Source organism: Rana temporaria, chromosome 7, assembly GCF_905171775.1.
Source record: "Rana temporaria chromosome 7, aRanTem1.1, whole genome shotgun sequence".
NCBI classification, from domain to species: domain Eukaryota; kingdom Metazoa; phylum Chordata; class Amphibia; order Anura; family Ranidae; genus Rana; species Rana temporaria.
In genome coordinates this window covers 69,728,094-69,754,781 of record NC_053495.1, presented here as the reverse complement: position 1 = coordinate 69,754,781, position 26,688 = coordinate 69,728,094, and the positions used below count along the sequence as shown (strand labels likewise).

General features: G+C 47.1%; 1 protein-coding gene and 2 long non-coding RNA genes across 9 annotated transcripts in view; 2 read left to right on the top strand and 1 right to left on the bottom strand.

Moving 5' to 3' along the window:
* The window catches only part of SGSM3 (small G protein signaling modulator 3), a 439,637-nt gene that overhangs the window by 161,615 nt on the left and 251,334 nt on the right, over positions 1-26,688 (top strand). For 5 of the 6 annotated variants that reach the window (XM_040359570.1, XM_040359572.1, XM_040359568.1 and 2 more), the window contains exon 6: positions 7,748-7,855. The exons of the other annotated variant lie outside the window; for it this stretch is intronic. In XM_040359570.1, the coding sequence (XP_040215504.1) occupies positions 7,748-7,855 (108 nt within the window). The remainder of the gene's footprint in view (positions 1-7,747; positions 7,856-26,688) is intronic. 6 annotated transcript variants of the gene reach the window in all.
* Positions 13,710-14,563, bottom strand: LOC120945415. Of its 2 annotated transcripts, XR_005750563.1 has the most exons (4): positions 14,496-14,563; positions 14,331-14,377; positions 14,015-14,197; positions 13,710-13,927 (listed from the first exon to the last, which is right to left on the bottom strand). It is a non-coding gene; the product is annotated as an uncharacterized LOC120945415 (long non-coding RNA). The 2 variants fall into 2 exon arrangements; XR_005750562.1 differs by having other exon boundaries at positions 13,710-14,197.
* Positions 14,558-15,226, top strand: LOC120945416. The gene is made up of 4 exons (XR_005750564.1): positions 14,558-14,618; positions 14,737-14,783; positions 14,917-15,099; positions 15,187-15,226. It is a non-coding gene; the product is annotated as an uncharacterized LOC120945416 (long non-coding RNA).

Sequence of the window (26,688 nt, the reverse complement as noted above, 5' to 3'; positions counted from 1 at the left end):
TGCACCAAAATCAAGTGTGGTTTATATTTCTTGATAAAGTTGGACTATAGAGCGTTTAAATTGAGAGTTGAGGCATCTGACATTCCATGACTCCACTCTAAGATTTACTTCCATTTCTAATGATTCCAGCACAGCCTGAGATCAGTTCACCCATGCTCTCCACTAATGCAGAGGAGGGTACCAAGGCCCCAGGGCCTCCCTCCCATCAGGAGCCCACCAATAACATGGGAGACATACGGTGAGCCCTTTTAATAGCAAACATTTTAGTGAAAGTCGCAGGCTCAATATTTTTAGTAAACCAACGTTCCAGGAACTCCTCGGGGTGTCTCCCCTCCACACCCCCAGGAAACCCCACTAGAAAGATATAATTCCGTCTCATACGAACCTCCATGTCAGCCATTTTCAAAGCTTGGTCAGACAGGGCCTTCTTTGCCACCTGTACAGCAGTGTCCATAGGCCTTACAGTATCTTCCAGAGAAGCAAAACCTTGATCAGTAGCCTGAGCCTTTTCTCTTATCTTCTGCATGTCATGTTTCATGAATGAGAATTCAGTCTTGAGCTCACCAAAGTGATCTATGAGCTTATTCTGGCAGCCCTGTATAGCAGACATGATCTGTGTAAGGTATGGCTCATCCACCTCATCCCGGCCTGATTTCCTTGTATGGTGCTCCAGCCTGTCCAAAGATCTCCCCCACTTTAACTGTGCCCTCTGGGGTCTAGGACTCAACCGATTGCCTTCAGGTGATGCTGGCTGGTCTGGGGCGGCACTTCTTACCAGCGGGGGCCATTCCTCCTCCTGGCCGTCGGCGCAATCTTGGGATTCCCAGATAAACCATGCTAAACGTTCCCAGGACGTTTTTGGTGGTGGTAGCCTGTATTTCACCATCTTCAGAGGTGCCCACAAGTCTCCTGCACACCCCCCCCCCTGCAATTCATACCAAAATTGGGAAGACTGCTTCCAGGATCAAAGCAGGATTTGGGATCTATGGATTGAGCTCTCTCTGCTGTCCTTAGATGCTGTGAGCCGGCTCCACCCTCAACCACCCATAGGCTTATTTTGCTAGTATTGTTATCTTAGGGCACAGGTTGAACACCCAAGTCTTGTTGGTCTAAATAATCTGGTTCCTGGGCAGGCTGCTTCTACACCCCTGAGATCTCTGCAGTCACCTTGGCTTGTAGTGCAACGTAACAAGTTAAATTTGAAGCACCACACTACTGCTAATCGGTCCAAATACTACTTTATTCTATTAAAGGTCAGGGGTACAATTAAAGTATCCAACGCGTTTCGGGGGTCTAAGTGCCTCCTTCATTGGGGCTTGACTGGCAACAAAGTGAAATAACCAGACGTGAACTGGATCTACTGTGGTATTTTCTCTTTCGTTCATGGACGGACACGGCTCCAAATATTCTTGACATTAGGGTTATGTTCTGTCTCAGGAGAGGACTAGTCAGACTTGTTAAACACAACAAAGCCGAACGGCACTGCCCAGGGGGCGGGCCCTCTGGTCATAACCCCTCACCCTACAGTCAGCAGCTCCATTTTTTTCCTGCCTAGCATAGAAGGACCTGGTTCCCTAGGGGCCCATTGGTCCTGGAGAATTTTTGTTTTTAAATTGTATTTTTTATTTTTATTCGTTTTTTTGATCCTGAGATCTACTATGAACTGCCGGCTGGGTGACGGGCTGGATAATATAGATCCTTGTAGTCTCCCCAGTCCAGCCATCGAGCGTGAGCAGACCTTTAGCTACACGCGGGGTCAGCCACGACATACCCCATTGCTCCAGGGGTGATCTATATGCCTCAGGGCTCACTTATGACGGGGCTACTGCTGTCCATGTCACGGTGGGCCATGGCCGACAGCAACTCCATACTGCTTGGCGGTGGGTCTGTCAGGAACGCATCCAGCAATCTTCGCGGGATGGGAGAAGTACAGTTCCTCCTATCCTGGATGGAGCAGCTGGGCATTCCTGGGGTGGTTGTTTAGTGGGTCTCTCGCCCTCCCTTTCCTCTCTCCCCCTGTCCCTTCCCTCCTCCCCATGCATTGCTGGGCCTGCTGTTACCAGAGGTCCCTGGGGGGCTCCGGGTCCTGAACTGGGGCTGCGCGCTGTGTGGGTGGTCTGTCATATTGGGGGGCCTCCGCTCGGTGGCCCAGTGTTTTTGCGGCCTTTCTTTTACCTCAGAATCGTACCACGCCATTTTTCTTGTAGCCGCGTTGTATCTATTGCTAATACAGCTGGAGGACATTTTCTTGTTGCCGCGCTGTTTCTAATGCAAATTACAGCCGGTGGCAATTTTCTTGTAGCTTGCGCTCTTTTTTTCATGAGGCAAGTGGCGGCCATCTTGTTGTAGGTCTAGCACTGGTTTTGTCCTCTAGCGCTGAAAATGGTCATTCTGAATGGCGCGAACGTCACAGATCACTTCAGAGACACCTCAGGCACACACTGTGCAGGGAGATAGAGCGGACCATATCGCTGAGCAGTCCCAGGGCGGTGAGTTCTTCTGGGATATACCCCTCGGTCTGTAGCAGCAAGGAGGGTGGGCTTTTTTAGTATACCTTGACTTAGTCCCTGAGTGGCTGTCAGGTGAGTGAGGTCAACATGGCATCAGAGGCTGACACTTTTTCCCCAGAAATTCCTGTGATAGCAACTGGTGCCCCAGCACCTGCAGTACCTATGGACGCTTTGTTGGCAGTCCTGGAGTCCTTTGTTGCCTGGATGGAAGCGGTGTCTGGGCGTAAAAAGCTCCCCCTCCGCCCACCATCTGGGGAAAGCACTTTTTCAGACTCGGCCTGGCCGTGGCACAGGGCCCCTGTTCTGATGTGTCAGAGGATGCGGACCAGTACCCTTCAGACAGTAAAGAAGACTCTGTGTGCGGGGCAGCGCAGGAGAAGGCACTTGTTGGGGCACTTGGCACTGCAGTGCGGAAAACCCTCAAATTGGAGGATGCGACTGGGGCATCTACTGAGGTGCCGGTCCGTTTTGGGTCCCGCAAGTCGACCCGTACTGCTAAAGTGTTTCCTTACATGACTTATTTTGATACGTTTATAGACAAGGAATGGGAACGACCTCAGAGGACCTTTGTGGTCCCAAAACTCATGGCGGTCCGTTACCCTTTTGAGGAAAGCCTTTTGAAAAAATTGGCATCTCCCCCAGTTGTAGACCCCCCGGTGTCTAGGTTGAAATAGTTCACCACAATTCCGGTAGAGGGGACCCCTGCATTCAAGGACCCTACTGACAGGAGGTCTGAAGCGGTGGCCCAGTCCATGTTCACCATACTGGGGTCAGCATTACGACCAGTATTGGCCGTGGCCCTGGTGCCACAGACTCTTACTGAGTGGGCAAAATTGTTGCACCGCAAGTTTGGAGAAGCAATAGGCTCTTCCCCGGTCTGTGTGGAGTTGGCCGACCATTGGTACATGGCCTTAAGTATGTCTGCGATGCAGCCATGGATACAGCTCCCTTGCTTTCCAGTATCTGCTGTGGCTACTACGTCGTCTGATGTTGGCTTAAATTCTGGTCCATGGACCAGATTTCCAAGAAGGCTCTGCTGGCTTTTTGGAGCCTCGCTGGATGACGTTATTAAGAATGCTACTTGGGGGTAAGAGCACGTTACTCCCACAATCCAGAAAAGGTAAGGAACCACGCCATAGGCCAGGGCCCTCCTTTTCTGCTCAGAAGCGGCATTTTTCGTCAGTCTGGGCCCCCACAGGTAAGCGTTTCTAGGCTCAAAAAAGGAACCAGCTGAGGGACAAAAGCGTCCCTGGTTTCGCAAGCAAAACAAGCCTGCAAACAAATATGCAACAGCATGAAGGTTTGCCCCGTCCGACTCTTGGGTGGGTGGTCGAGTTTGCAGCTCGATGGACCTCCCTGCTTTCCAACCAGTGGGTTTGCGAAGTGGTTTCATCAGGGTACAAGATCATTTCTTTCTTGTCCACCAAACAGATTCTTTCCCTCAAACCTTCATCTTCTTCCGGGCTTGTTTGGAACGCCCTATTGGGGGCAGTGCAGGACCTGCTGAGGGGTGGGGTAATAGTACCTGTCCCGCTGCCGGAAAGGTTTCAGTGATTCTACTCCAATCTGTAGTCCCGAAAAAGGTCTCGAGGCCCTCAACTCCTTTGTGAGGGTATGAAAGTTCAGGATGGAATCGGTTCGCTCTGTGGTCGCTGCACTCCATCCAAGGTGTTTTCTGGTGTCCTTGGACATCAAGGACGCATACTTGCATGTCCCCATATATTCCAGGCATCAGAGGTTTCTGTGCTTTGCGGTCGAGAACAACCACTACCAATTTGTGGCTCTCCCCTTTGGCCTGGCATCAGCACCAAGGGTTTTCACCAAGGTGCTCGCTCCGATTCTGGCCTTGCTCAGACAGCGAGGCATCGCAATCATGGGCTACTTGGACAACCCCCTGCTCAGAGCCGCTTCGGGTCCAGAATTAGAGGAGGATGTGATGATCGCCAGTCACTCTTCAAGAGTTTGGTTGTTTATTGAACCTACAGAAGTCGGTGTTGGCGCCTGGAGTACCTGGGCTTAATTCTGGACTCCTCAGAGGCGAGAGTTTACCTCCCCTTGGAGAAGTTGCAGACTCTTCGTTCGGCGGTGAAGCTGTTGGCATCCTGCAGGTGGCCGACACTGTGCTTCTGCATGCGAGTCCTCGGTCTCATGCTGTCCACCTTCGAGGCGGTACCCTATGCTCAATTCCACACTTGTGTCTTGCAAAAGGAAATCGGCAAATGGGACAAGTCTCCATTGTCCCTGGATTGTCCAATCCAGGTGAGTCAACTAGTCAGGGCTTCCCTGCTATGGTGGCTGAGATCTCGACCCTTCAGTCCGGGAAGTCGTTCCTTCCTTTTTCGCTGGACGGTGATCATGACGGACACCATCCTGACCGGCTGGGGGAGTGTCTGGGGTGTTCAGTCAACTCGGGGTCGATGGATGCAGGAGTAATCCTGTCTGCCGATCAATGTGTTGGAACTTCGGGCGATCAGACTGTGCCTCTCCACATGGTCACTGAGGCTTCAGGGACGTCCAGTCAGTATCCAGTCGGACAACGCCACGGCGGTGGCGTATGTCAACCATCAAGGAGGAACAAGAAGCTCGGCAGCAGCATTGGAGGGCACTCACATCCTTTGGTGAGCGGAGCGTTCGGCCGTATACCTTCCCGGGCATAGAAAACTGGCAAGCAGACTACCTAAGTCGCCAGATGTTGGACCAAGGAGAATGGTCACTACACCTGGATGTGTTTCGGCTACTTTGCCGGAGATGGGGCACGGTAGACGTTGATCTCCTGTCTTCTCGACTAAATCGGAAGGTATTTAAGGTTTATGGCCAGGTCCAAGGATCCCTGGGCGGACACAATGGATAGGTTGGTGGCTCCGTATGGACAGTATCAGCTGATATATGCTCCCCCCCCCCCCCCACTGAAGCTTCTTCCTCGTCTGCTTCGCAGAGTGGAGACCGAGGGGATCCCGGTGATTCTAATTTTTCCAGATTGGCCTTGGCGCCCTTGGTACGCCGATCTTGTAGGCCTGGTGGCGGATGTCCCTTGGCGACTGCCGATGCGGGAGGACCTTCTGTCACAAGGTCCTATTCTTAATCCTGCTTTAGTCACTGGTTTTTAACGGCATGGCTGTTGAAAGTCAGGTACTGAGGCACCGAGGTCTGTCGGACTCGGTAATTTCCACCATGCTGAGGGCACGGAAGTCATCTTCTCGGAATATCTATCATCGCACATGGAAGGCCTACATCTTCATGTGAGGAGATGGAGTGGCGCCCACAGGCTTATTTGGTTTTTAGGGTTTTGCTGTTTTTACAGCGTGGGGTGGATCAAAAACTTGGCGGCTCATGGTGAGAACGTTTGTGCAGGGGGTTTGACAGGTGGCCCCTCCAGTTCGTCCACCACTACCCCCATGGGATTTGAATCTGGTGCTCTCAGCACTTCAGAAACCTCCTTTTGAGAACTTCAGAGAGATTCCCCTTTTGACACTCTCTCAGAAGGTGGCCTTTCTGATGGCTCCTTACATCAGTCAGGAGGGTTTCTGAATTGGTGGCCTTGTCTTGCAAGTCCCCCTACTTGATCCTTCACAAGGATAAAGTGGTGTTACGCCCGCAGCCTTCCTTTCTTCCGAAGGTTGTTTCGGGCCTTTCATCTTAATGAGGACATAGTGCTTCCATCCCTGTGTCCTCAGCCGTCAAATTCCAAATAGGTTGCTCTACATTCCTTGGATGTGGTCCGAGCTCTGCGAGTATATCTCTCTGCTACAGCTCCGTTTCGGAGGTCAGATTTACTGTTTGTGTCGGTGACTGGTCCAAAGAAAGACCTGGCGGTCTCGTCGGCCACCATTCTTTGTGGATTAGACAGATCGTGATTCAGGCTTATGTCCTACAGGGGTGGGCACCTCCCTTTCCTGTCAAGGCACATTCAACTAAGGCGATGGGTGCTTCCTGGGCCTTCCGACATCAAGCGTCTGTCTCACAGGTGTGTAAGGCGGCAACCTGGTCATTCATTCACACCTTCACTAAATTTTACAAGGTTGATGTGCATGCATCATGCGGATGCTTGCTTTGGCCGCAAAGTTTTGCAAGCGGCAGTTTAAGGTTGCAACTCCTCCAATGAGGAGCACTGTTTGTTTTTGGGTGGAAGTTGGTTTTCTTGCTGTGCCCACCACTCGTTTTTTGACACTGCTTAGGATGTCCTTACTGTCAAGAATATTTGGAGCTGTATCTGTCCATAAACGAAAGAAAAAATCGGATTTTTTTTTACTGACCGTAAAATCCCTTTCTCTGAAGTTCATGGACGGACGCAGCACTTTGTACTGCTTTTAGACGAACTGAGCTGCTGACTGCAGGGTAAGGGGTTATGGCCAGAGGGCCCACCCCCTGGGCGGTGCTGTTCGACTTTGCTGTGTTACATGTTTTTTTAACTGTTTAACATGTCTGCCTAGTCCTCTCCTGATAGACGGAACATAACCCTACTGTCAAGATTATTTGGAGCCAAGTCCGTCCATGAACTTCAGAGAACGGGATTTTACAGTGAGTACAAAAATACTATTTTTTCTGGTGGGGGTATGGGATGATTGCTGCTTAAACAGGAAGTCACAAGGAATACAGCGAGTATAGAAACAAATTGCCCCCTCTTTAAAATACTCTTATTTTGTTGCTTTGCAGCCTGAAATGAAGAGACACTGTTTTTGTTTTATCCAGCTGTATTTGCAACGTATAATCCAAGGGAAAAATATAACCCCGACATAAATAAAATAATAAAAACAATGAATGTCCCGTTTTCATCCGCAACGGATGGATGAAAATGCGAACATACGGTCCGCACATGTGAAAGGGGCCTAATGCAAAGGGTGGTTTAACCAAATACTGACAAGTGGGTGATTCTTTCTCCAACTCAGTGATTCTGTTTTTTTTCTGACATGTTGGTGTTCTATCTTTTTCTTGGACGTTATAAGTAAGCTGGATAAAACAAAAGCTGTGTCTGTCTTGATTTCAGGCTGCAAAGCAACAAAATTGGCCTTTTTTTTTTAAAAAAAGGGAGTGATTACTTTCTATACCCACTGTACATCCTACAGAACTAGTACAGATCACAGAGCAATAAGTCAGTAAGGGACTTAACTTATTTTTTATTTTATTTTCAGGGAACATATTAAAAAAATAATAATAATGAATTGGGCTTTAAAATGCAGTGGCAATTTTAGTAGGAAAAAGACTAGCCTTTTTTTTTCTTCTCGTTTTTGTTATATAAGCTTTGGATGCGGCTCTCTGGTGCACTTCAGAAGAAAAGGAATTCAGAGATGACTTACAGAGACATTGTACGGAACAGCTCAAATGATGAGACTCTAGCAGCTAAACAGGTACTGATGAATGCTATCAGTAAATTTTTTCCTTGGTTTTTCTTCCCTTCTATACTTGTCTGTCTTTAATGTTTTAATGTATTTAATTGTGTCAATACTGGTGTGATAAACTGGTGCAGAGAAAGCATACTCTGGCACAAGGAGCACAGTTGCAGGGCATTAAAAGTGTTCAGTACATAGGGTAAAAAGGGCAGGAATAGAAGAAGATACAAGATGTAGGGTTAAATGTCTTTTAAATCCTAAACAGTCCGTTGTCTAGTGTGGTGACAGAGTGCAGGCCATATACTCCCACACCAGAAAATATTGTTGGTTCACAATACAGGGGTCTAGGGGCACCACCGGGTATTCCATTGCTAGTGAAGAATGGACTTGGTAACAACATAGACCGTTACAGGGCTCTGCACACTACAGATTACAACATTCCACTAGCAGCACAAAGCAAGTATAGAAACTACAGGATTCTGCATTACAATACCAGTATAAAAGGTGTGAAGAACTACAAGTCCCAGCATTCCACTAGCATTATGCAATAAATCGGTACCATATGTCCGAGCATTCCATTAGCAACACAAAACGGTTTTGGAGCTACAAGCCACAAAAGAGCAGACCGCAAAGCCACCCCAGTGTAACTTGGCTTCAATATGGTAAAGTTAAAAACGCCACAATGGTCAAACTTGCACAGTGTGAAGATAGATACAGCACAAGGACTCCACCGCGGCCGCACTCCCATAACCACCTCAAGATCCCGACGGGAAGCTGCGGACACCCAACCTTGCTGCCCAGATCCTGGCAGTACATCTGAGGCTATCCACCACCACACTCAACGTGCAGACCCCAATGCGCTTGCATCCAGTCCAGCCAGTGCTGCTCTTCGAGGACTCACAAACCCACAAGAGCAGGATACAGGGTGGAAGAAAGTGGGGACGTCACACAGTTGCCATGACAATGCATTTCAGAGGCATGGCCAACTTCCCCAAGTCATGCTCACTACTAACTCGCCAGTTTATAGGGGAAGAGAGAAGCGCTCATGGTGACACCTTCCCTGGCTCAGATCTTGAGGGGACACGGGTCAGGAAGGCAAAAAATACTTATTATACAGGATTTATAGAGTGCCAACAGTTTGTGCAGCTCTTTATATGGGGGCAGACAGTACAGTTGGAATACAATTCAATACAGGAGGTATCAGAGGGCCCATGCTCGTTACAATCTAGACAGGAGGGTCAAGTGGAACAAAAGGTAATAGCTGTGGGGGATGATCAGATGGAGAAAATTTAAATACAGTTGTTAGGAGTGGGTAGGATAGGCTTCGCTGAAGAGGAGGGTTTTCAGGGATCTTCTAAAAGCTAATAGAGTAGAATATAATCTGACAGATTGGGGTAGGGAGTTCCATAGGATTGGAGAGGCTCTGGAAAGGTCCTGGAGGCGAGCATGGGAGGAGGTGATGAGGGAGCTAGAGAGTAGGAGGTCTTGAGAGCAAAGAGAATTATTAGGTTAGTATTTTGAGACTAGGTCAGTGATGTAGCTGGGGGCAGAGTTGTGGATGGCTTTGTAAATAGTATTTTTAATAAAATTTGGGTTAGCGGAAGCCAGTGAAGGGATTGACAGAGTAGTAGCAGACACAGAGCGATTGGTAAGGTGCATGAGTCGGGCAGCAGAATTCATGATGGATTGAAGGGGGGACAGACTATGTAGAGGTAAGCCAATGAGGAGGGAGTTGCAGTAGTCAAGGCGAAAGATGACCAGGGAGTGAATTAAGAGCTTTGTTGTGGCATTAGTTAGAAAGGGGCTTATTTGGGAGATGTTGTGGAGGTTGAGGTGGCAAGATTTGGACATGGGGCTTAAAGTAGAGTTCAGTGTCAAGGACTACACCTAGGATCTTGGCATGTGGGGGCGGGCTTATGGTTGTGCCATCGATTTTGACAGAGATCAGGGCAAGAGGCACATGGGGGAGGAAAAATTATAAGTTCGGTTTTGGATAGATTACGTTTTTGAGGAAGTGGTGTGACATCTGGACTGATGTATCTGATAGTAAATTGGTGATATGGGAGGAGACTGAAGGAGTGAGCTGAGGGTAGAGAAATAGATTTGGGTGTCGTCGGCGTAGAGGTGGTATTGGAAGCCATGGGAGGCTATCGGGCTGACACAGGGAGGAGGTGTAGATTGAAAATAGGCGAGGTCCACGAACAGAACCTTGGGGGACCCCAACAGAGAAAGCAAGAGGAGCTGGGAAAGTATAATTGTAAGTAATGCTAAAGGTGTGGTTTGATAAGTTGAAGGAGAACCAGCGACGAGTACAGTCACGGAGGCGTGGAGTTTTTTGAGGAGGACGGGGTGGTCAACCATATCAAAGGCAGCAGAGAGGTCCAAAAGTAGGAGTACAGAATAGTGTCCATTGATTTTGGCTGTTAGTAGATCGTTTGTTAGTTTTAGGAGAGCAGTTTCTGTGGAGTGTTGAGGACGAAATCCATACTGAAGGTAATCAAGAAGGCTGTTCTCAGCAAGGTGGACACTCAGTCTGTTGTAGTCCAGACGTTCAAGGAGTTTGGATAAAAGGGGGAGCAAGGAGATGGGGCATAGGTTGTTCAGATTGGATGGGTCCAGTGAGGGCTTTTTAAGTATGGGGCTGACAAGTGCATGTTTTAGAGAATTGGGGAAGATGCCAGAAGAGAGCGAGAGATTGAAGATGTGGGGTAGAGAGTGTAGAATAGAGCTAGAGGGTGAACGTAGCATTATCAAAGGAACAGGATCCAGAAGGCAGGTGGTAAGATGGACGTTGGCAAGAAGTTAAGCAACCCCGTCTATAGTGATGGGGTTGAAAGAGGGAAGTAATGATTTGGGTCTCTCAGAGCCAGATAGGCTGAGAACACTACATATTGCTTCAATACAAGATAGTGTTGTATGGTGGAAATGCCCCGATAATAATTGAAAATTGTATAAGGACTGCTGCTGAGTATCACCAAGGAAAACTAGTCCCTAGAGGTAGGAGGAAGGGGCAGTTATTGGTGAGAGGATTAAAGAATAGATTAAAATATAGGAAAGGCCTGATATGGCTGAGCAGTGTGCAGTATTGACATGGAATGTAAGAGGCCAAGGAACAGCAGTGAAACATACTCAAGTATTTGATGTTATATTTGATGTTATATGTAAGGCCCAGGCATAATATGCTTACAGGGGAAACATAAGATAAGGGCGTTTCCATCAGTTAAAAAAAACATGGGTTCAGTGGTTAGACCCTACGTACCATACAACTTATTTGATGGGAGTTTCCTTAATGGTACACCAGATGGTATCTTGGGAAGGTATGTGGTTAAAAAAGAGACCCAGAGGGGAGATATATATTTGTATATTCTAGTGAAAAAAATACAAAGTTCGGCGCTAATCGCATAAGATGTCAAAAGGTTAATAAAAAGGAAAAAAAAAAAAAAGGTTAATGACAATATGTGAGTAAGTAAGCTCTTGAGCATAAACATGCTCATAAATAAAACCAAAACAGTGATATTAAAACATGTGGCATGTGACACTGTCATAAAAAAATATTCAACATTTCTGTGAAATAGTGTATAGGGGAGATGAACTCCACTGCCAATGACAACAAAAAAAACTTGCAAAATGTAAACTAGGTAAATGTTCATGTGCAAACATAGGAACACAGTCACTCAGTAATCCATTAAGATTTAAAACTGGTGTGGATCATGATGTCAAGCAAGATATGCCACCACTGTAAACTTGTGAGGCTGCCACCAAAAAAGAGAAGATGGGTACTCTTACCGTACGGTGTGGCCCCCCCCACATGAGTGGTGAGTCTGACAAGCGTGAGAGTTATGCCTGCTGCGTCGGATGATCCCTCCACAGGAAGACCAGGAAATGTCTCCAAACGGTGATCCAGCAATCCAGCGAAAGTTTACTAGCCAGGTGATAGCGTGGTAGAGAGATGGATGTGGTCTCTCATCACATGGATAACAGCCAAGATGTTGATACTCAGATCAAAGAAAAAAAGAAGCCTCCTCATGGCGTAGGTCAAAAATGAATTTAATATAAAAATCTGTACAGCAAAAAGCCACCTTGCGGTGTACAATGGATAAAAGTGATCACAGGATAAAACAAAGTTTAAGCGCAAAAGTAGGCAGAGAAACCCGACATGTTTCGTTCCGATGAACTTCAACTGGGGTGTATCTGTGCCTACAAACTGCGCTTATAAAGGTAACAATTGCTAATAGATTGGACACAGCTGTGTACCAAACCAGGAAGTGGTAAGTATCTCAAGCCTTGTTTGCACCAGCCAATCAAAGCAAATAATTTGTATATTCTAGACCAGGGGTGGCAAACACAAGGCCCGCAGGCCGAATCCGGCCCGCCAAACCTTGCCATGTGGCCCGCGCAACGGTCCATCCGTTGCCACTAGTGGTGCAACGGATCGTGACCGATCCGTGATCCGCGGAGCACACCACTGCCTCGGCCTTAGGAAAGGCCACGGCTTCGGCCTAGCTCCGGAGCGGTCGGCCATCTTGGTACACCCGGCTCCTATGATGGACGTCCCGGAGATCCAATCCCGGGACGTGTGACCTCCATCATAGGCACCGCAGACTCCAGAAGGCGGCAATAACAAGCCTCCTCCACAGCATGCACATTGCACTGTGAAGATCCCGGCTCGGGCGGCTGGCTCTCCTCCCCTCCTTTCTGGCTGGTTGGCTGCCGTGACACATGATGGCTGTATGTCAGGTAGGTCCATGTTACATGTATGTCAGGTAGGTGAAGTCATTGTGTATGTCGGGTAGGTTCAGGTAGGTGAGGTCCGTGTATGTCAGGTAGGTCCATGTATGTCAGGTAGGTGAGGTCAGTGTATGTCAGGTAGGTGAAGTCATTGTGTATGTCAGGTAGGTCCATGTATGTCAGGTAGCCCATCCCATCATATTACACCCCATCCCATCTCATTCCATCCCATCCCATCCCACTCCACCCCCACCCCATGCCATCCTATACCACCCCATCTCGTCCCCATCCCATCCTATGGCCCACCCACCCCATCTCATCCTACCCCATCCCATCCCAGGGTGGATGGGAGGATGGAAGGAGAGTGGAGGGTGCAGAGGTCAGATATTGCACACGGTCCATAGCCTACTCCTGTATCCTGCATTTCGTACGCAGCAAACTCCTGAACCCTGCGCTCCATAAAACCAGTCTTACAGATGCAACTGGCCCTTTGAGGTCAACCATACTGCTAATGCGGACCCCGATGAATTTGAGTTTGCCACCCCTGTTCTAGACTGTATGCATTACCATTTGTGATTATAGGACTGTATAAGCCACCTCCGTCTAATATGAAGATATCAAAAGAAGCAGTGATATTTATGGCACAATATCCAGAGGCATATGTTGTATGCATTGGGGATTTAAATATGTTAATGAATCCAGTTATGGATAAACATGGAAAGCTTCCTAGGGATCAAGTGGGTGGAAAGAGTAAATTTGGGAAGTTTGTCTAGGAGGTTGGATGGGTAAGATATATGGAAAATTAAGAACCCTCAAACTAGGGCTTATTCATGCTTGACACCAGGGAAGGGAAGTATGTCCAGGATTGATTTAATAATGGGGAATGAGAAAATAATACCATTAGTTGACTCGGTAGTCTATCTCCCAGGGGAGCATTGAACCACTCACCTATGGTATGTAAGCTGTTTAATAAGCCCTATGGGAAAATGCTTAGGATGGAGAGTGCACCCTTACTGGTTGTTGCAGATAGGAGCTAATGATCATATAACAAAACAACTGAAAGTGTTCCTTGAGGCCCATAGAGAAAAATGGAGGATCCCCCAGGGTGGGGCTTTTTAGGCAACAGTAGTACAAGTAGTCATGGTAGATACAAAATATATAATAGTTTAATAATAACAGGACGGTATCAAACAACGTTCAGTAAACGTATATAGTACAAAGGTTTAAAAACAACACATTAATGGGGTGTATTGGAAAAATGTGAAGAGTCCACAATATAAATACTGGGCCCAACGCGTTTCGGGTTTCCTTCTTCAGGGACCGAAGTATGTGTGGAGTCAGAAAGTGTAACAGACAACTTTTCTAGAAAACAAATAAATGACAATGTGTTGAAAATAATAACATACAGATGAAAAACATTAAACTGGTACAGATAAGAAAAAATCATACCACCCGAGAAGTTTCAACGGCTCAGCACACCCCTTAAAAGGACATCGCAATCGGGACGCATGGCAAGCCTGGTAAGGAGAGGAGTGAGGACTGGCATCTAATATCAATCACAGCGTAGCAAGACCTTTGGCCCGAAGTGTCACAGCGTAAAAGTTTATTGATTGTATATATATATATTTTTACCTGTCCAAAATATAAATAAGAGGACAGGATAATATCAACGGTGCCGCAGGCAACAAAAACGAAAAAGAACGCAAAAAAGGATCGCAAAAAAGAAAGCTGAACCAAGATTTTATATATGAGGCTAGAGACATACCTGTAATGACAAAAAGTGGCCAGAGAGGTCAGTAGAGGGATCGGAAGCTAAAAAATAAATGAAAGAAATAAATCCCAGTTTAGAGATGTACAGAGTATAGGAAATTGCATGTAAAGCAATAGTATGGGGGTCAGGGTGGGAAACATGAAGGGACAAGGTACTTACATGGGAAGAAAACACAAGCAGTGTAGAGTGTGTACAGCTGCTGCAGCCATCCAGCAATGTCTGACATTGCTGGATGGCTGCAGCAGCTGTACACACTCTACACTGCTTGTGTTTTCTTCCCATGTAAGTACCTTGTCCCTTCATGTTTCCCACCCTGACCCCCATACTATTGCTTTACATGCCATTTCCTATACTCTGTACATCTCTAAACTGGGATTTATTTCTTTCATTTATTTTTTAGCTTCCGATCCCTCTACTGACCTCTCTGGCCACTTTTTGTCATTACAGGTATGTCTCTAGCCTCATATATAAAATCTTGGTTCAGCTTTCTTTTTTGCGATCCTTTTTTGCGTTCTTTTTCGTTTTTGTTGCCTGCGGCACCGTTGATATTATCCTGTCCTCTTATTTATATTTTGGACAGGTAAAAATATATATATATACAATCAATAAACTTTTACGCTGTGACACTTCGGGCCAAAGGTCTTGCTACGCTGTGATTGATATTAGATGCCAGTCCTCACTCCTCTCCTTACCAGGCTTGCCATGCGTCCCGATTGCGATGTCCTTTTAAGGGGTGTGCTGAGCCGTTGAAACTTCTCGGGTGGTATGATTTTTTCTTATCTGTAACAGTTTAATGTTTTTCATCTGTATGTTATTATTTTCAACACATTGTCATTTATTTGTTTTCTAGAAAAGTTGTCTGTTACACTTTCTGACTCCACACATACTTCGGTCCCTGAAGAAGGAAACCCGAAACGCGTTGGGCCCAGTATTTATATTGTGGACTCTTCACCTTTTTTCCAATACACCCCATTAATGTGTTGTTTTTAAACCTTTGTACTATATACGTTTACTGAACGTTGTTTGATACCGTCCTGTTATTATTAAACTATTATATATTTTGTATCTACCATGACTACTTGTACTACTGTTGCCTAAAAAGCCCCACCCTGGGGGATCCTCCATTTTTTTCTGTTCATCAGGGGTGTCGGCAACTATTTGAGACCAAACCATAATAGATGTTCTATTCATACTTTGAGGCCCATAGAGAGACACAGACAGATATGAATTTTTGGGCCACTTTTAAGGCATACTTAAGGGGAGCCCTGAAATCCACAATCTCATATATAAAACAGAATAATAGGCAACAAGAGGAAGAGCTAGAGCGGGCATGTGCCGGAGCAAAAGCAGAATTTATAATAAATTCAAATTCTAATCAGCAAACATGGGGAAAATCTTACTCGTCAGTATAAAAACCACCTGATGGCTAATGCAAAGCGTAAAACCTTTTTTTTTTTCAAAAACTACAGAATTTTAAACGGGAGATCAGCCAAGTAAGTTATTGGCACTTCTAATGAAACAGCAGACTCCCTCCTCAGTAATCTCAAAAATAAAAAGTAGTAGTGAAGAGGTCTATATTGTAGAGGAACTAATAGAAAGATTTTATGAATACTACGTTATACTGTATTCATCAACCTTAATGTGTGCAGAGGAAGATATAGAGAAATATCTCAATGATTTGGAGTTCCCTGAACTTCTGGAAGAGCAGATATTAATGTTGGAAGAAGTGAGAGAGGCTATTTCACAGATGGCAACCGGGAAATCGCCCAGCCCAGATGGTATACCCTTAGAGGTATATTTAAGATATATAGATATTCTAGTACCAGTTTTATCCAGTGTGTGTATACCGAGACCTTTGTGCGTGGAGTATTACCAACCTCTATGTACAAAGCTACAGTAGTATTAATACTGAAACTAGATAAAGATTTGAGTGAGTGTGCCTCTTTTATAGACCAAACTCGCTTTTTAACCACTTTCATACAGGGCACTTAAACACCTTCCTGCCCAAGCCAATTTTCAGCTTTCAGCGCTGTCGCTGTTTAAATGACAATTGCGTGGTCATGCTACACTGTACCCAAACAACATTTTTTATCATTTTGTTCCCACAAATAGCTTTCTTTTGGTGGTATTTGATCACCCCTGCGGTTTTTATTTTTTGCTAATCAAATTTAAAAAAAAAAAAAGTTTTTTTTTTGTTACGTTATAAAATGTTGTAAATAAGTATGTTTTCTCCTTTACTGATGGGCACTGATAAGGTGGCACTGACAATGGGCACTGATATGCAGCACTGATGGGCATTGATAGGCGGCACTGATGGGCCCTCATGGGTGGCACTGAAAGGCTGCACTGATGGGTACTTATGGGTGGCACTGATAGGCGGCACTGGTAGGCATTCCTGGTGGCACCAGGGATGGTAGGGTTGGCAGGCATTGTGGATGGGCACTGATTGGCAGCTGCCTGGGCATTGATTGGCAGCTGCCTGGGCACAGAGTGGCAATCCCTGGTGGTCTAGGGGGTTATATCTGGTGGTCCAGTGAAGTGGCCATCAAAAGGTTAACCCTTTCATGACTAAGCCTATTTCTGACAAAATCCGTATTTTCTCTTCCGTTCATGGATGGACACATCAGCCTTTGACCTTAGGGTATTCTATCCTTCCTTCCAGGAGAGTTGGGCAGAAAAACAGCACTTTAAGTGTTAACAACACTTTCCTCAGTACAGCTCCTCCCAGGGGGCGTGGTCCCCCGGGTATAACCCACACTCTGCCTCAACAGCTCCAGTTTTTTTCTGCCTAATGTCAGGAGAGACATGGCCTTCTGGAGTCCCTGTACTCTGGAATTTTTTAGCGATTTTTTTCGCTTTTATTTGTTTTGTTCCTGCTTTTTTGAATCCTGTGATTCTACTATCAACTGCCGACTGGGTGACAGGCTGGGTGTTGACTCTTGTAGTCCCACCATGTTCGGCCATCGAGCGTGTGCCGGCCCTCAGCTCTGGGTCGTCCACGACATGCCATATTGCTCCAGGGGTGGCTGGGGAACTAGGGTTCCAGGGCACACATACGACCAGTCTCTATGGCCTTGTCACAGTGTGTCTGACCGACAGCCATGCGGTTTAGTGGACGTTGGTTCTGTCCAGAATGCCTCCAGCCGGTGGTCGCAGGACGGGTAAGTAGGCCCCTTGCCCTGGCAAGGTGGTATGGCTGGTGCTTCCCTGGGGGAGGTCGAATGAGGGTCCGCCCTGCTTTCCTCTCTCCCTTCCTCTCCCTCCTTCTCCATGCTGGGTGGCGGCTGTAAGGGGGGCCCTCCTGGGGTTCTATCACTGCCGGGGACCGTGTGTTGTGTTTTTTTACATTTGGGGAGTTGCTGTGTGTGCTGGCCGTGTTTTTGCCGCGGACGCGGTTTACATTGTTCGGCGGACATTTTCTTGTAACCGCATGGTGTTTTTTTACCTCAGATGGCGGCCATCTTGGAAAAGTCTTGGCCTCTAGTGCCTGTAATAGCGCAGCAAAAGCTTGCGAATCACGTCCTGAGGGACAGCGCAGCAAGCACTTCTCAGCACTTCACAGCGCTTCAGCTCACACTGCAACCGGGTGGGGTGGTGAGTTCCCTGGGGGTCCCCTGCCTTCTGTTTTGCAGCCGAGAGGTGACCAGTGTTTTTTTTTCTGCCTTGCAGTGCTAGGGAGGCATAGCGGTGGGGCAACATGAAGCCTGAACCAGGAGCTTCTACCCCAGCAATGCCTGAGTTAACGCTTAATGCCCCTGCCGCCTCTGTAGAGGCTATGACGGAAGTCCTTGAGGTGTTTCTCACCAGGATTGAAGCAACAAGTGGTCAGAAGGGGGGTAAAAAGCGCCCCCTCCCTGAGCCTGCTTCTAGGGATGTCTCTGACACAGAATCAGGCCCTGCTATTGCGTTTGGCTCTGGTTCTGTCGTGTCAGATGATGCAGGCTTAACCCACGCGGACAGTGAGGATGACTCTGCTTCAGGGTCAGTGCATGTTAAGGACTTTGTCGGAGCTCTAATCTCTGCGGTGCGGGATACTCAGAAATTTGAGGATTTGGCGGAGGCATCGGATGTGCTGGTACCTTTTGGGTTCCGCAAGCCACCCCGCACCGCAAAATTGTTTCCTTGTATTCCATATTTGGACAAATTGTTGTACATGGAATGGGATACGCCGCAGAAAGTTTTTGCTGTTCCAAAATAGTTTACGACCCGTTATCCCTTTGAGGAGGACTTTTTAAAAAAGTGGGTCTCTCCTCCGTCAGTGGACCCTCCTGTGTCCAGATTGAGCAAAGCCACCACGTTGCCTGTGGAAGGGGCTCCCGCCTTTAAGGACCCCGCAGATAGGAGAGTGGAGGCTATGGCCCACTCCATGTTCACAGTAAGACCGGTTTTGGCCGGGACTCTGGTGTCGCAGACACTTACCGAACGGGCAAAGTTCTTGCTACAGGAGCTGGAAGCGCAGAATTCTTCCGAGACCTGTGTGGACCTGGCTGAACAGTTGGTTCAGGGTCTGAAGTTTGTCTGTGAGTCGGCCCTGGATACGCTCCTCTTGCTCTCCAGGGCCTCCGCCTACGCCGTGGTACTACGTCGCCTTGTGTGGCTGAAGTGTTGGTCTGCGGACCAGTCCTCCAAAGAAGGCCTTGGTGGATTTACCCTTTAAGGGTGAACGGCTTTTTGGGGCGTCCCTGGATGACATCATAAAAGATGCCACAGGTGGTAAGAGCACACTGCTCCCACAGTCTGGGAAGGGCAAGGAGCCTCGCCGTAAGCAAGGGCCCTCCTTTACTACCCCCAAGCGTTTTTTTCGCCCGCCCAGTGCGGCAGGAAAGTTTTCAGGGTGCGAAGGCCCCCGCTGCAGGGCAGAAGCGTACCTGGTACCGCAAGCCTGCGGACAAACCTGCTTCCACATGAAGGTCTGCCCCCGCCCGTGTTTCGGGTGGGGGGGCGGCTTTGCGAATTCGCGGCTCGGTGGAGGTCTCTTCTTTCCGATCGTTGGCTTTGCAAAGTAGTTTCCTCGGGGTAAAAGATAGATTTTCTCTTTTCCACCAAACAGTTTTTTTCCGTCCAACCTCCAGCTTCCTCCGGATCGCCGGAAAGATCTGTCAGGAGCTGTCCAGGATCTTCTGGTCAGGGGAGTGATTGTGCCGGTTCCCTCGATGGAACGGTTTTAGGGGTTTTACTCCAATCTGTTTATAGTCCCCAAGAAGGAAGGGGTCCGTCCAATCCTGGACCTAAAGGCCCTCAATTGTTTTGTCGAAGTGCAAAAATTCAGGATGCAGTCGATTCGCTCGGTAATAGCAGCGCTCCATCAGGGGGACTTTATGGCATCCTTGGATATCATGGACGCATACCTACATGTTCCCATATGCACAAAGCACCATAGATTTCTGCGCTTTGCGATCGGGGAGGACCATTTTCAATTTGTGGCCCTCCCGTTCAGCCTGGCCTCGGCACCACAGGTTTTCACCAAGGTGCTCGCCCCGATCCTAGCCCTGCTGAGGCAGCACGTGATCACTATCGTAGGATATCTGGACGACCTTCTCCTGAGAGCTTCCTCAAGCTCAGAGTTAGAGGACGTGTCTATCACGTGTCAGACTCTCCAAGAGTTCGGCTGGCTTCTGAATATCCAGAAGTCAGTGTTGGTTCCGTCTCAGCGACTGGAATACCTGGGGCTAGTCCTGGATTCCACGGAGGCGAGAGTTTTTCTCCCAACGGAGAAACTTCAGGCACTGCAATCTGCGGTGCAACAGTTGTCGACCCAGAAGTGGTCATCTCTTCGATTTTGCATGAGGGTCCTGGGTCTGATGGTGGCCTCTTTGAGGCAGTTCCGTATGCCCAATTGCACACCCGGGTGTTACAGAAGGAAATTCTGTCACGTTGGGACAAGCTCCCTTCATCTCTGGATTACCAGATTCAGTTGTGTCAACTGGTCAAGTCTTCCCTGGTGTGGTGGCTTACGTCTCCGGTGCTTCGGACCGGGAAGTCATTTCTGCCGTGCCATTGGAGAGTGGTCACGACGGATGCCAGCCTCTCCGGTTGGGGGTCGTTTGGGGCACCCAGTCAGCCCATTGGCGCTGGACTCAGGAAGAGTCCCGCCTTCCGATCAATGTACTGGAGCTCCGAGCAATCATGCTGTGCCTTGCCAGGTGGTCCCTGGATCTGCAGGGCCCACCGGTCGGAATCCAGTCCGACAATGCCACGGCTGTGGCGTACGTCAATCATCAGGGAGGCACACGGAGCTCAGCTGCAGCGATGGAAATCGCGCACATCCTTCGGTGGGCCGAAAGGTCCGTTCCGGCTCTATCGGCCGTGTACATTCCGGGAGTACAGAATTGGCAAGCAGACTACCCAAGTCGCCAAACACTAGACCAAGGAGAGTGGTCATTTCACCCGGAGGTGTTTCAGAGCCTGTGCCCAAAGTGGGGCACTCCAGACGTGGACCTTCTAGCGTCCTGTCTCAATCGGAAGGTGTCACGGTTCGTGGCCAGGTCAATGGACCCGTGGGCGGATGCATTAGACGCGTTGGTGGCACCTTGGGGTCACTATCGCCTAATTTACGCCTTCCCTCCTCTGAAGCTTCTTCCTCGCATGCTGCGCAGAGTGGAAGCTGAAGGGATTCCAACAATCCTGATTGCCCCAGATTGGCCGCGCCGCTCCTGGTACGCGGACCTGGTACGTCTGGTGGCAGACGCCCCTTGGCGTCTACCCCTGAGAGAAGATCCTCTGTCGCAGGGTCCGTTCTTCCACCCTGCTTTACAGTCGCTGGCTTTAACGGCGTGGCTGTTGAAAGCCAGGTACTGAAGGACCGGGGCCTGTCAGGCTCGATGGTTTCTACCATGCTGCGTGCACGGAAGTCTACTTCATGGAGGATTTACCATCGTACGTGGAGGGCTTGCATCTCTGTGTGAGGAGATGAGATGGCACCCCCGTACATACGCGGTGTCCCGGATTCTGCTGTTCTTACAGCGGGGAATGGATCAGGCTCTCGCCTTGAGTACGGTTAAGAGTCAGATTTCGGCTCTAGCTGTTTACTTTCAGCGACCCTTGGCAGCGCACTCCTTGGTGCGTACGTTTGTGCAGGGGGTCCGGAATGTGGCTCCTCCTGTGCGTCCTCCACTGCCCCCATGGGACCTGAATTTAGTCCTCTCTGTGCTTCAAGAAGCTCCCTTTGAGGACATTCGTAAGATCCCTTTGTTGACTCTGTCACAGAAGGTGGTTTTTCTGGTGGCAATTACCTCAGTCAGACGGGTGTCTGAACTCCCTACTTGGTCATTCATGAGGATAAGGTGGTGCTGCGGCCGCAGCCGTCTTTTCTCCCAAAGGTTGTTTCGGCTTTTCACATCAATGAGGACATTGTGTTACCATCCTTATGTCCTCGGCTGAAAAACCCGAAGGAGGCCTCTTTACATTCCCTGGATGTGGTTCAGGCCCTACGTGTGTACTTGTCTACTACGGCTCCGTTCCGGAAGTCGGACTCACTGTTCGTGTCGGTGAATGGTCCTAAAAAAGGTCTGGCGGTCTCGTCGGCGACCATTTCTAAGTGGATCCGACAGGTTGTACTTCAGGCCTATGCCCTGAAGGGGCGGGCGCCTCCCTTTCAGGTTACGGCACATTCGACCAGGGCGATTGGTGCCTCTTGGGCTTTCCGTCAAGCGTCTGTTTTACAGGTGTGTAAGGCAGCGACCTGGTCGTCAATCCACACCTTCTCAAAATTTTACAAGGTGGATGCGAGTGCATCTTCGGATGCCTTCTTCGGCCGCAAGGTGTAACAGTTTAAGGTTGGAGTTCCTCCATTGGGAAACTCTGTTTTTTTGTTTGGGGTGTAGCTTGGTTTGCTGTGTTTTCCCTCCCCTCAAATTTTTTGGGGACGTCCCTAAGGTCAAAGGCTGCTGTGTCTGTCCATGAACAGAAGAGAAAATGGGATTTTTGTACTCACCGTAAAATCCATTTCTCTGAGTTCATGGACGGACACAGCACCCACCCCTCCTTTGTTTGTACTGCTTGTTACGAACTGGAGCTGCTGAGGCAGAGTGTGGGTTATACCCGGGGGACCACTCCCCCTAGGACAGTGTTTCTCAATTCCAGTCCTCAGGCCCCCCCAACAGGTCAGGTTTTCAGGATTTCCATTATTTTGCACAGGTGATTTGATCAGTTTCACTGCCTTAGTAATCACCACAGCCTTTTCATCTGAGGGAAATCCTGAAAACCTGACCTGTTGGGGGGGCCTGAGGACTGGAATTGAGAAACACTGCCCTAGGAGGAGCTGTACTGAGGAAAGTTTTAACACTAAAGGGCTGTTTTTCTGCCTAACTCTCCTGGAAGGAAGGATAGAATACCCTAAGGTCAAAGGCTGCTGTGTCCGTCCATGAACTCAGAGAAATTAAATTTACTTGGAACCCCCAAATATTATATATATTTTTTTAGCAGAGAATCTAGAGAATAAAATGGCGATTGTTGCAATATTTTGTCACAAGGTATTTGTGCAGCAGTGTTTTAAACGCAACTTTTTTGGAAAAATTTACTTTCATGATTTTTTTTAAAAAATAGCCCAATTTTTTTTATATAATGTGAAAGATGTTACGCCGAGTAAATTGATACCAAACATGTCGTGCTTTATAATTGCACGCACTCGTGGAATGGTGACAAACTACGGTACCTAAAAATCTCCATAGGCGAAGCTTTAATTTTTTTTTACGGTTATCAGGTTGGAGTTACAGAGGAGGTCCACGGCTAGAATTATTACTCTCGCTCTGACGATCGCAGTGATACCTCACATGTGTAATTTGAACACCATTTACATATGCGGGCGTGTCTTCCGTATGCGCTTTCTTTGCTGCGCGGGGACAGGGGCGCTTTTAAAAAAAAATAATTCTGAAAATTCTTCTCATTTATTTTTAAATGATAAAATAGTGTTTTTTTTTAAAAAAAAAAAATTTGATCACTTTTATTGCTGTCACAAGGAATGGATACATCCCTTGTGACAGTAATAAGTGGTAATAGGTACTCCTTATGGAGGGATTGGGGGTCTAAAAGACCCCCCGATCCCTCCTTTGCACTTCAAAGTATTCAGATTGCTGAAAACGGCGATTCTGAATACTGTGCATTTTTTTTAAATCCGGCGCCATTGGCAGCCGAGTAACCCAGAAGTGACGTCATGACGTCGCTTCAGTGTTTACATTGAAGAGACTGAATCAAAGCCTTTGCGGCTTTGATTCAGTCACTCTAGGCGCCTGAGGTGGTGCATCGTGGATCGGGTCTCCTGGGGGGACGGGAGGCCCGGTAAGAGCGGCAGAAGGGGGGGGGTGTCCCCTCCCGCTCCTCCAGGATAACAACTGAGCATCTTTTAGCTGCATCGGTTGTTCTCACCGGAAAGCCGATCGCCTGCTCTAAAAAGTGATACCGGAATGATGCCTGCAGCTGAAGGCATCATCCCGGTATAACCCCCGAAAGCCGAGGATACATATCTGCGTACGCTCGGCGGGAAGGCGTTAAATATGGTTATTACCGCTATTATCCATAATGATCAAACAGGATTTATTGCAGGGATATCGGCATCAATTAATATAAGAAGAATGCAAATAGTAGCACAGTTAAAAGAGCATTTCTCTTATCGTCCATGGACGGACACAGCTCCTTTAATCTTGACAAGTGGGTTATGTTCCTGTTCACAGGAGAGGACTAGAAGAACTAAATCTATTCACTCTTGAGAAGAGGAGAATTAGGGGGGATATGATCAACATGTACAAATATATAAGAGGTCCATACAGTGTACTTGGTGTTGAGTTATTCACTTTACGGTCAACACTGAGGACAAGGGGGCACTCTTTACGTCTAGAGGAAAAGAGATTTCACCTCCAAATACGGAAAGGTTTTTTCACAGTAAGAGCTGTGAAAATGTGGAACAGACTCCCTCCAGAGGTGGTTCTGGCCAGCTCAGTAGATTGCTTTAAGAAAGGCCTGGATTCTTTCCTAAATGTACATAAAATAACTGAGTACTAAGATTTGTAGGTAAAGTTGATCCAGGGTAAATCCGATTGCCTCTTGGGGGATCAGGAGGGAATTTTTTCCCCTGCTGTAGCAAATTGGATCATGCTCTGCTGGGGTTTTTTGCCTTCCTCTGGATCAACTGTGGGTATAGAGTTGGGTGTATGGGATTGTATTGTGTTTTTTATTTTGTTTGTTTATTTTTTTTGTGGTTGAACTGGATGGACTTGTGTCTTTTTTCAACCTGACTAACTATGTAACTATGTAACTAGGCAGAAATATGTTACATAATTAAACACATGTTACATTAACCACTTGAGACCTAAATTTTAGTCAAACATTTAGGCCAAAATGTAATCAGCCACATATCTTTAGTAAAAAAAAAATCGCAATAAGCGTAAATTTATTGGTTTTCGCAAAAGTTATAGCGTCTACAGACTAGGGTACATTTTCTGGAATTTACACAGCTTTTAATTTATGACTGCCTATCTAATTTCTTGAGGTGCTAAAATGGCAGGGCAGTACAAAACACCCCCAAATGACCCCATTTTGGAAAGTAGACACCCCAAGGAAACTGCGGAGAGGCATGTTGATTCCATTGAATATATTTTTATTTATTTTTTGTCCCAAGTGATTGAATAATGACAAACCAAAAAAAAAAGTTGTCACTAAATGATATTGCTCACACATGCCATGGTTATATGTGGAATTGCACCCCAAAATACATTCCGCTGCTTCTCTTGAGTACGGGGATACCACATGTGTGGGACTTTTTGGGAGCCTATGCGCGTACGGGACCCCGAAAACCAAGCACTGCCTTCAAGATTTCTAAGGGCATACATTTTTGATTTCACTCCTCACTACCTATCACAGTTTTGAAGGCCATAAAATGCCAAGATGGCACACAACCCCCCTCAAATGACCCCATTTTGGAAAGAAGACACCCCAAGCTATTTGCTGAGAGGCATGTTGAGCCCATTGAATATTAATTTTTTTTGCCCCAAGTGATTGAATAATGACCAAAAAAAAAATTTACAAAAAGTTGTCACTAAATTATATATTGCTCACACATGCCATGGGCATACGGAACCCCGAAAACCAATCACTGCCTTCAAGATTTCTAAGGGCATACATTTTTGATTTCACTCCTCACTACTTATCACAGTTTCGAAGGCCATAAAATGACCCAATTTTGGAAAGTAGACACCCCAAGCTATTTGCTGAGAGGCATAGTGAGTATTTTACAGCTGTCATTTGTTTTTGAAAATGAAGAAAGAAAATAAAAATGTATTTTTTTTTCTTTTTTACATTTTCAAAACTTTGTGACAAAAAGCGAGATCTGCAAAATACTCACCATACCTCTCAGCAAATAGCTTGGGGTGTCTACTTTCCAAAATGGGGTCATTTGGGGGGGTTTTTGTGCCATCTGGGCATTCCATGGCCTCCGAAACTGTGATAGGTAGGTGTAAAATCAAAAATGTACACCCTTAGAAAGCCTGAAGGCGGTGATTGGTTTTTGGGGTCCCATACGCGGCTAGGCTCCCAAAAAGTCTCACATGCGGTATCCCCGTACTCGGGAGAAGCAGCAGAATGTATTTTGGGGTGTAATTCCACATATGCCCATGGCATGTTTCAGCAATATATCATTTAGTAACAACTTTGCGCAAAAAAAAAAAAAAATTCCCGCAACTTGTGTCAAAATATAAAATTTTCCATGGACTCGAGATGCCTCTCGGCAAATAGCTTGGGGTGTCTACTTTCCAAAATGGGGTCATTTGGGGGGGGTTTTGAATTGTCCTGGCATTTTATGCACAACATTTAGAAGCTTATGTCATACATCACCCACTCTTCTAACCACTTGAAGACAAAGCCCTTTCTGACACTGTTTACATAAAAACATATTTTTTTTTTTGCAACAAAGTTAAGTTGAACCCCCAAACATTATATATTTTTTTAAAGCAAAGGCCCTACAGATTAAAATGGTGGGTGTTGCATTTTTTTTCCACACAGTATTTGCGCAGCGATTTTTCAAACTCATTTTTTGGGGAAAAAATACACTTTTTTTTTAAAGCACTAAAACACACTATATTGCCCAAATTATTGATGAAATAAAAAAGATGATCTTAGGCCGAGTACATGGATACCAAACACGACATACTTTAAAATTGCGCAGTGGCGACAAGCTACATACATTTTTAAAAGCCTTTACAGGTTACCACATTAGATTTACAGAGGAGGTCTACTGCTAAAATTACTGCCCTCGATCTGCCCTTCGCGGTGATACCTCACATGCTTGGTACAATTGCTGTTTACATATGATTCCAGACAGACGCTTGCGTTCACCTTTGCGCAAGAGCAGGGGGGGGGACAT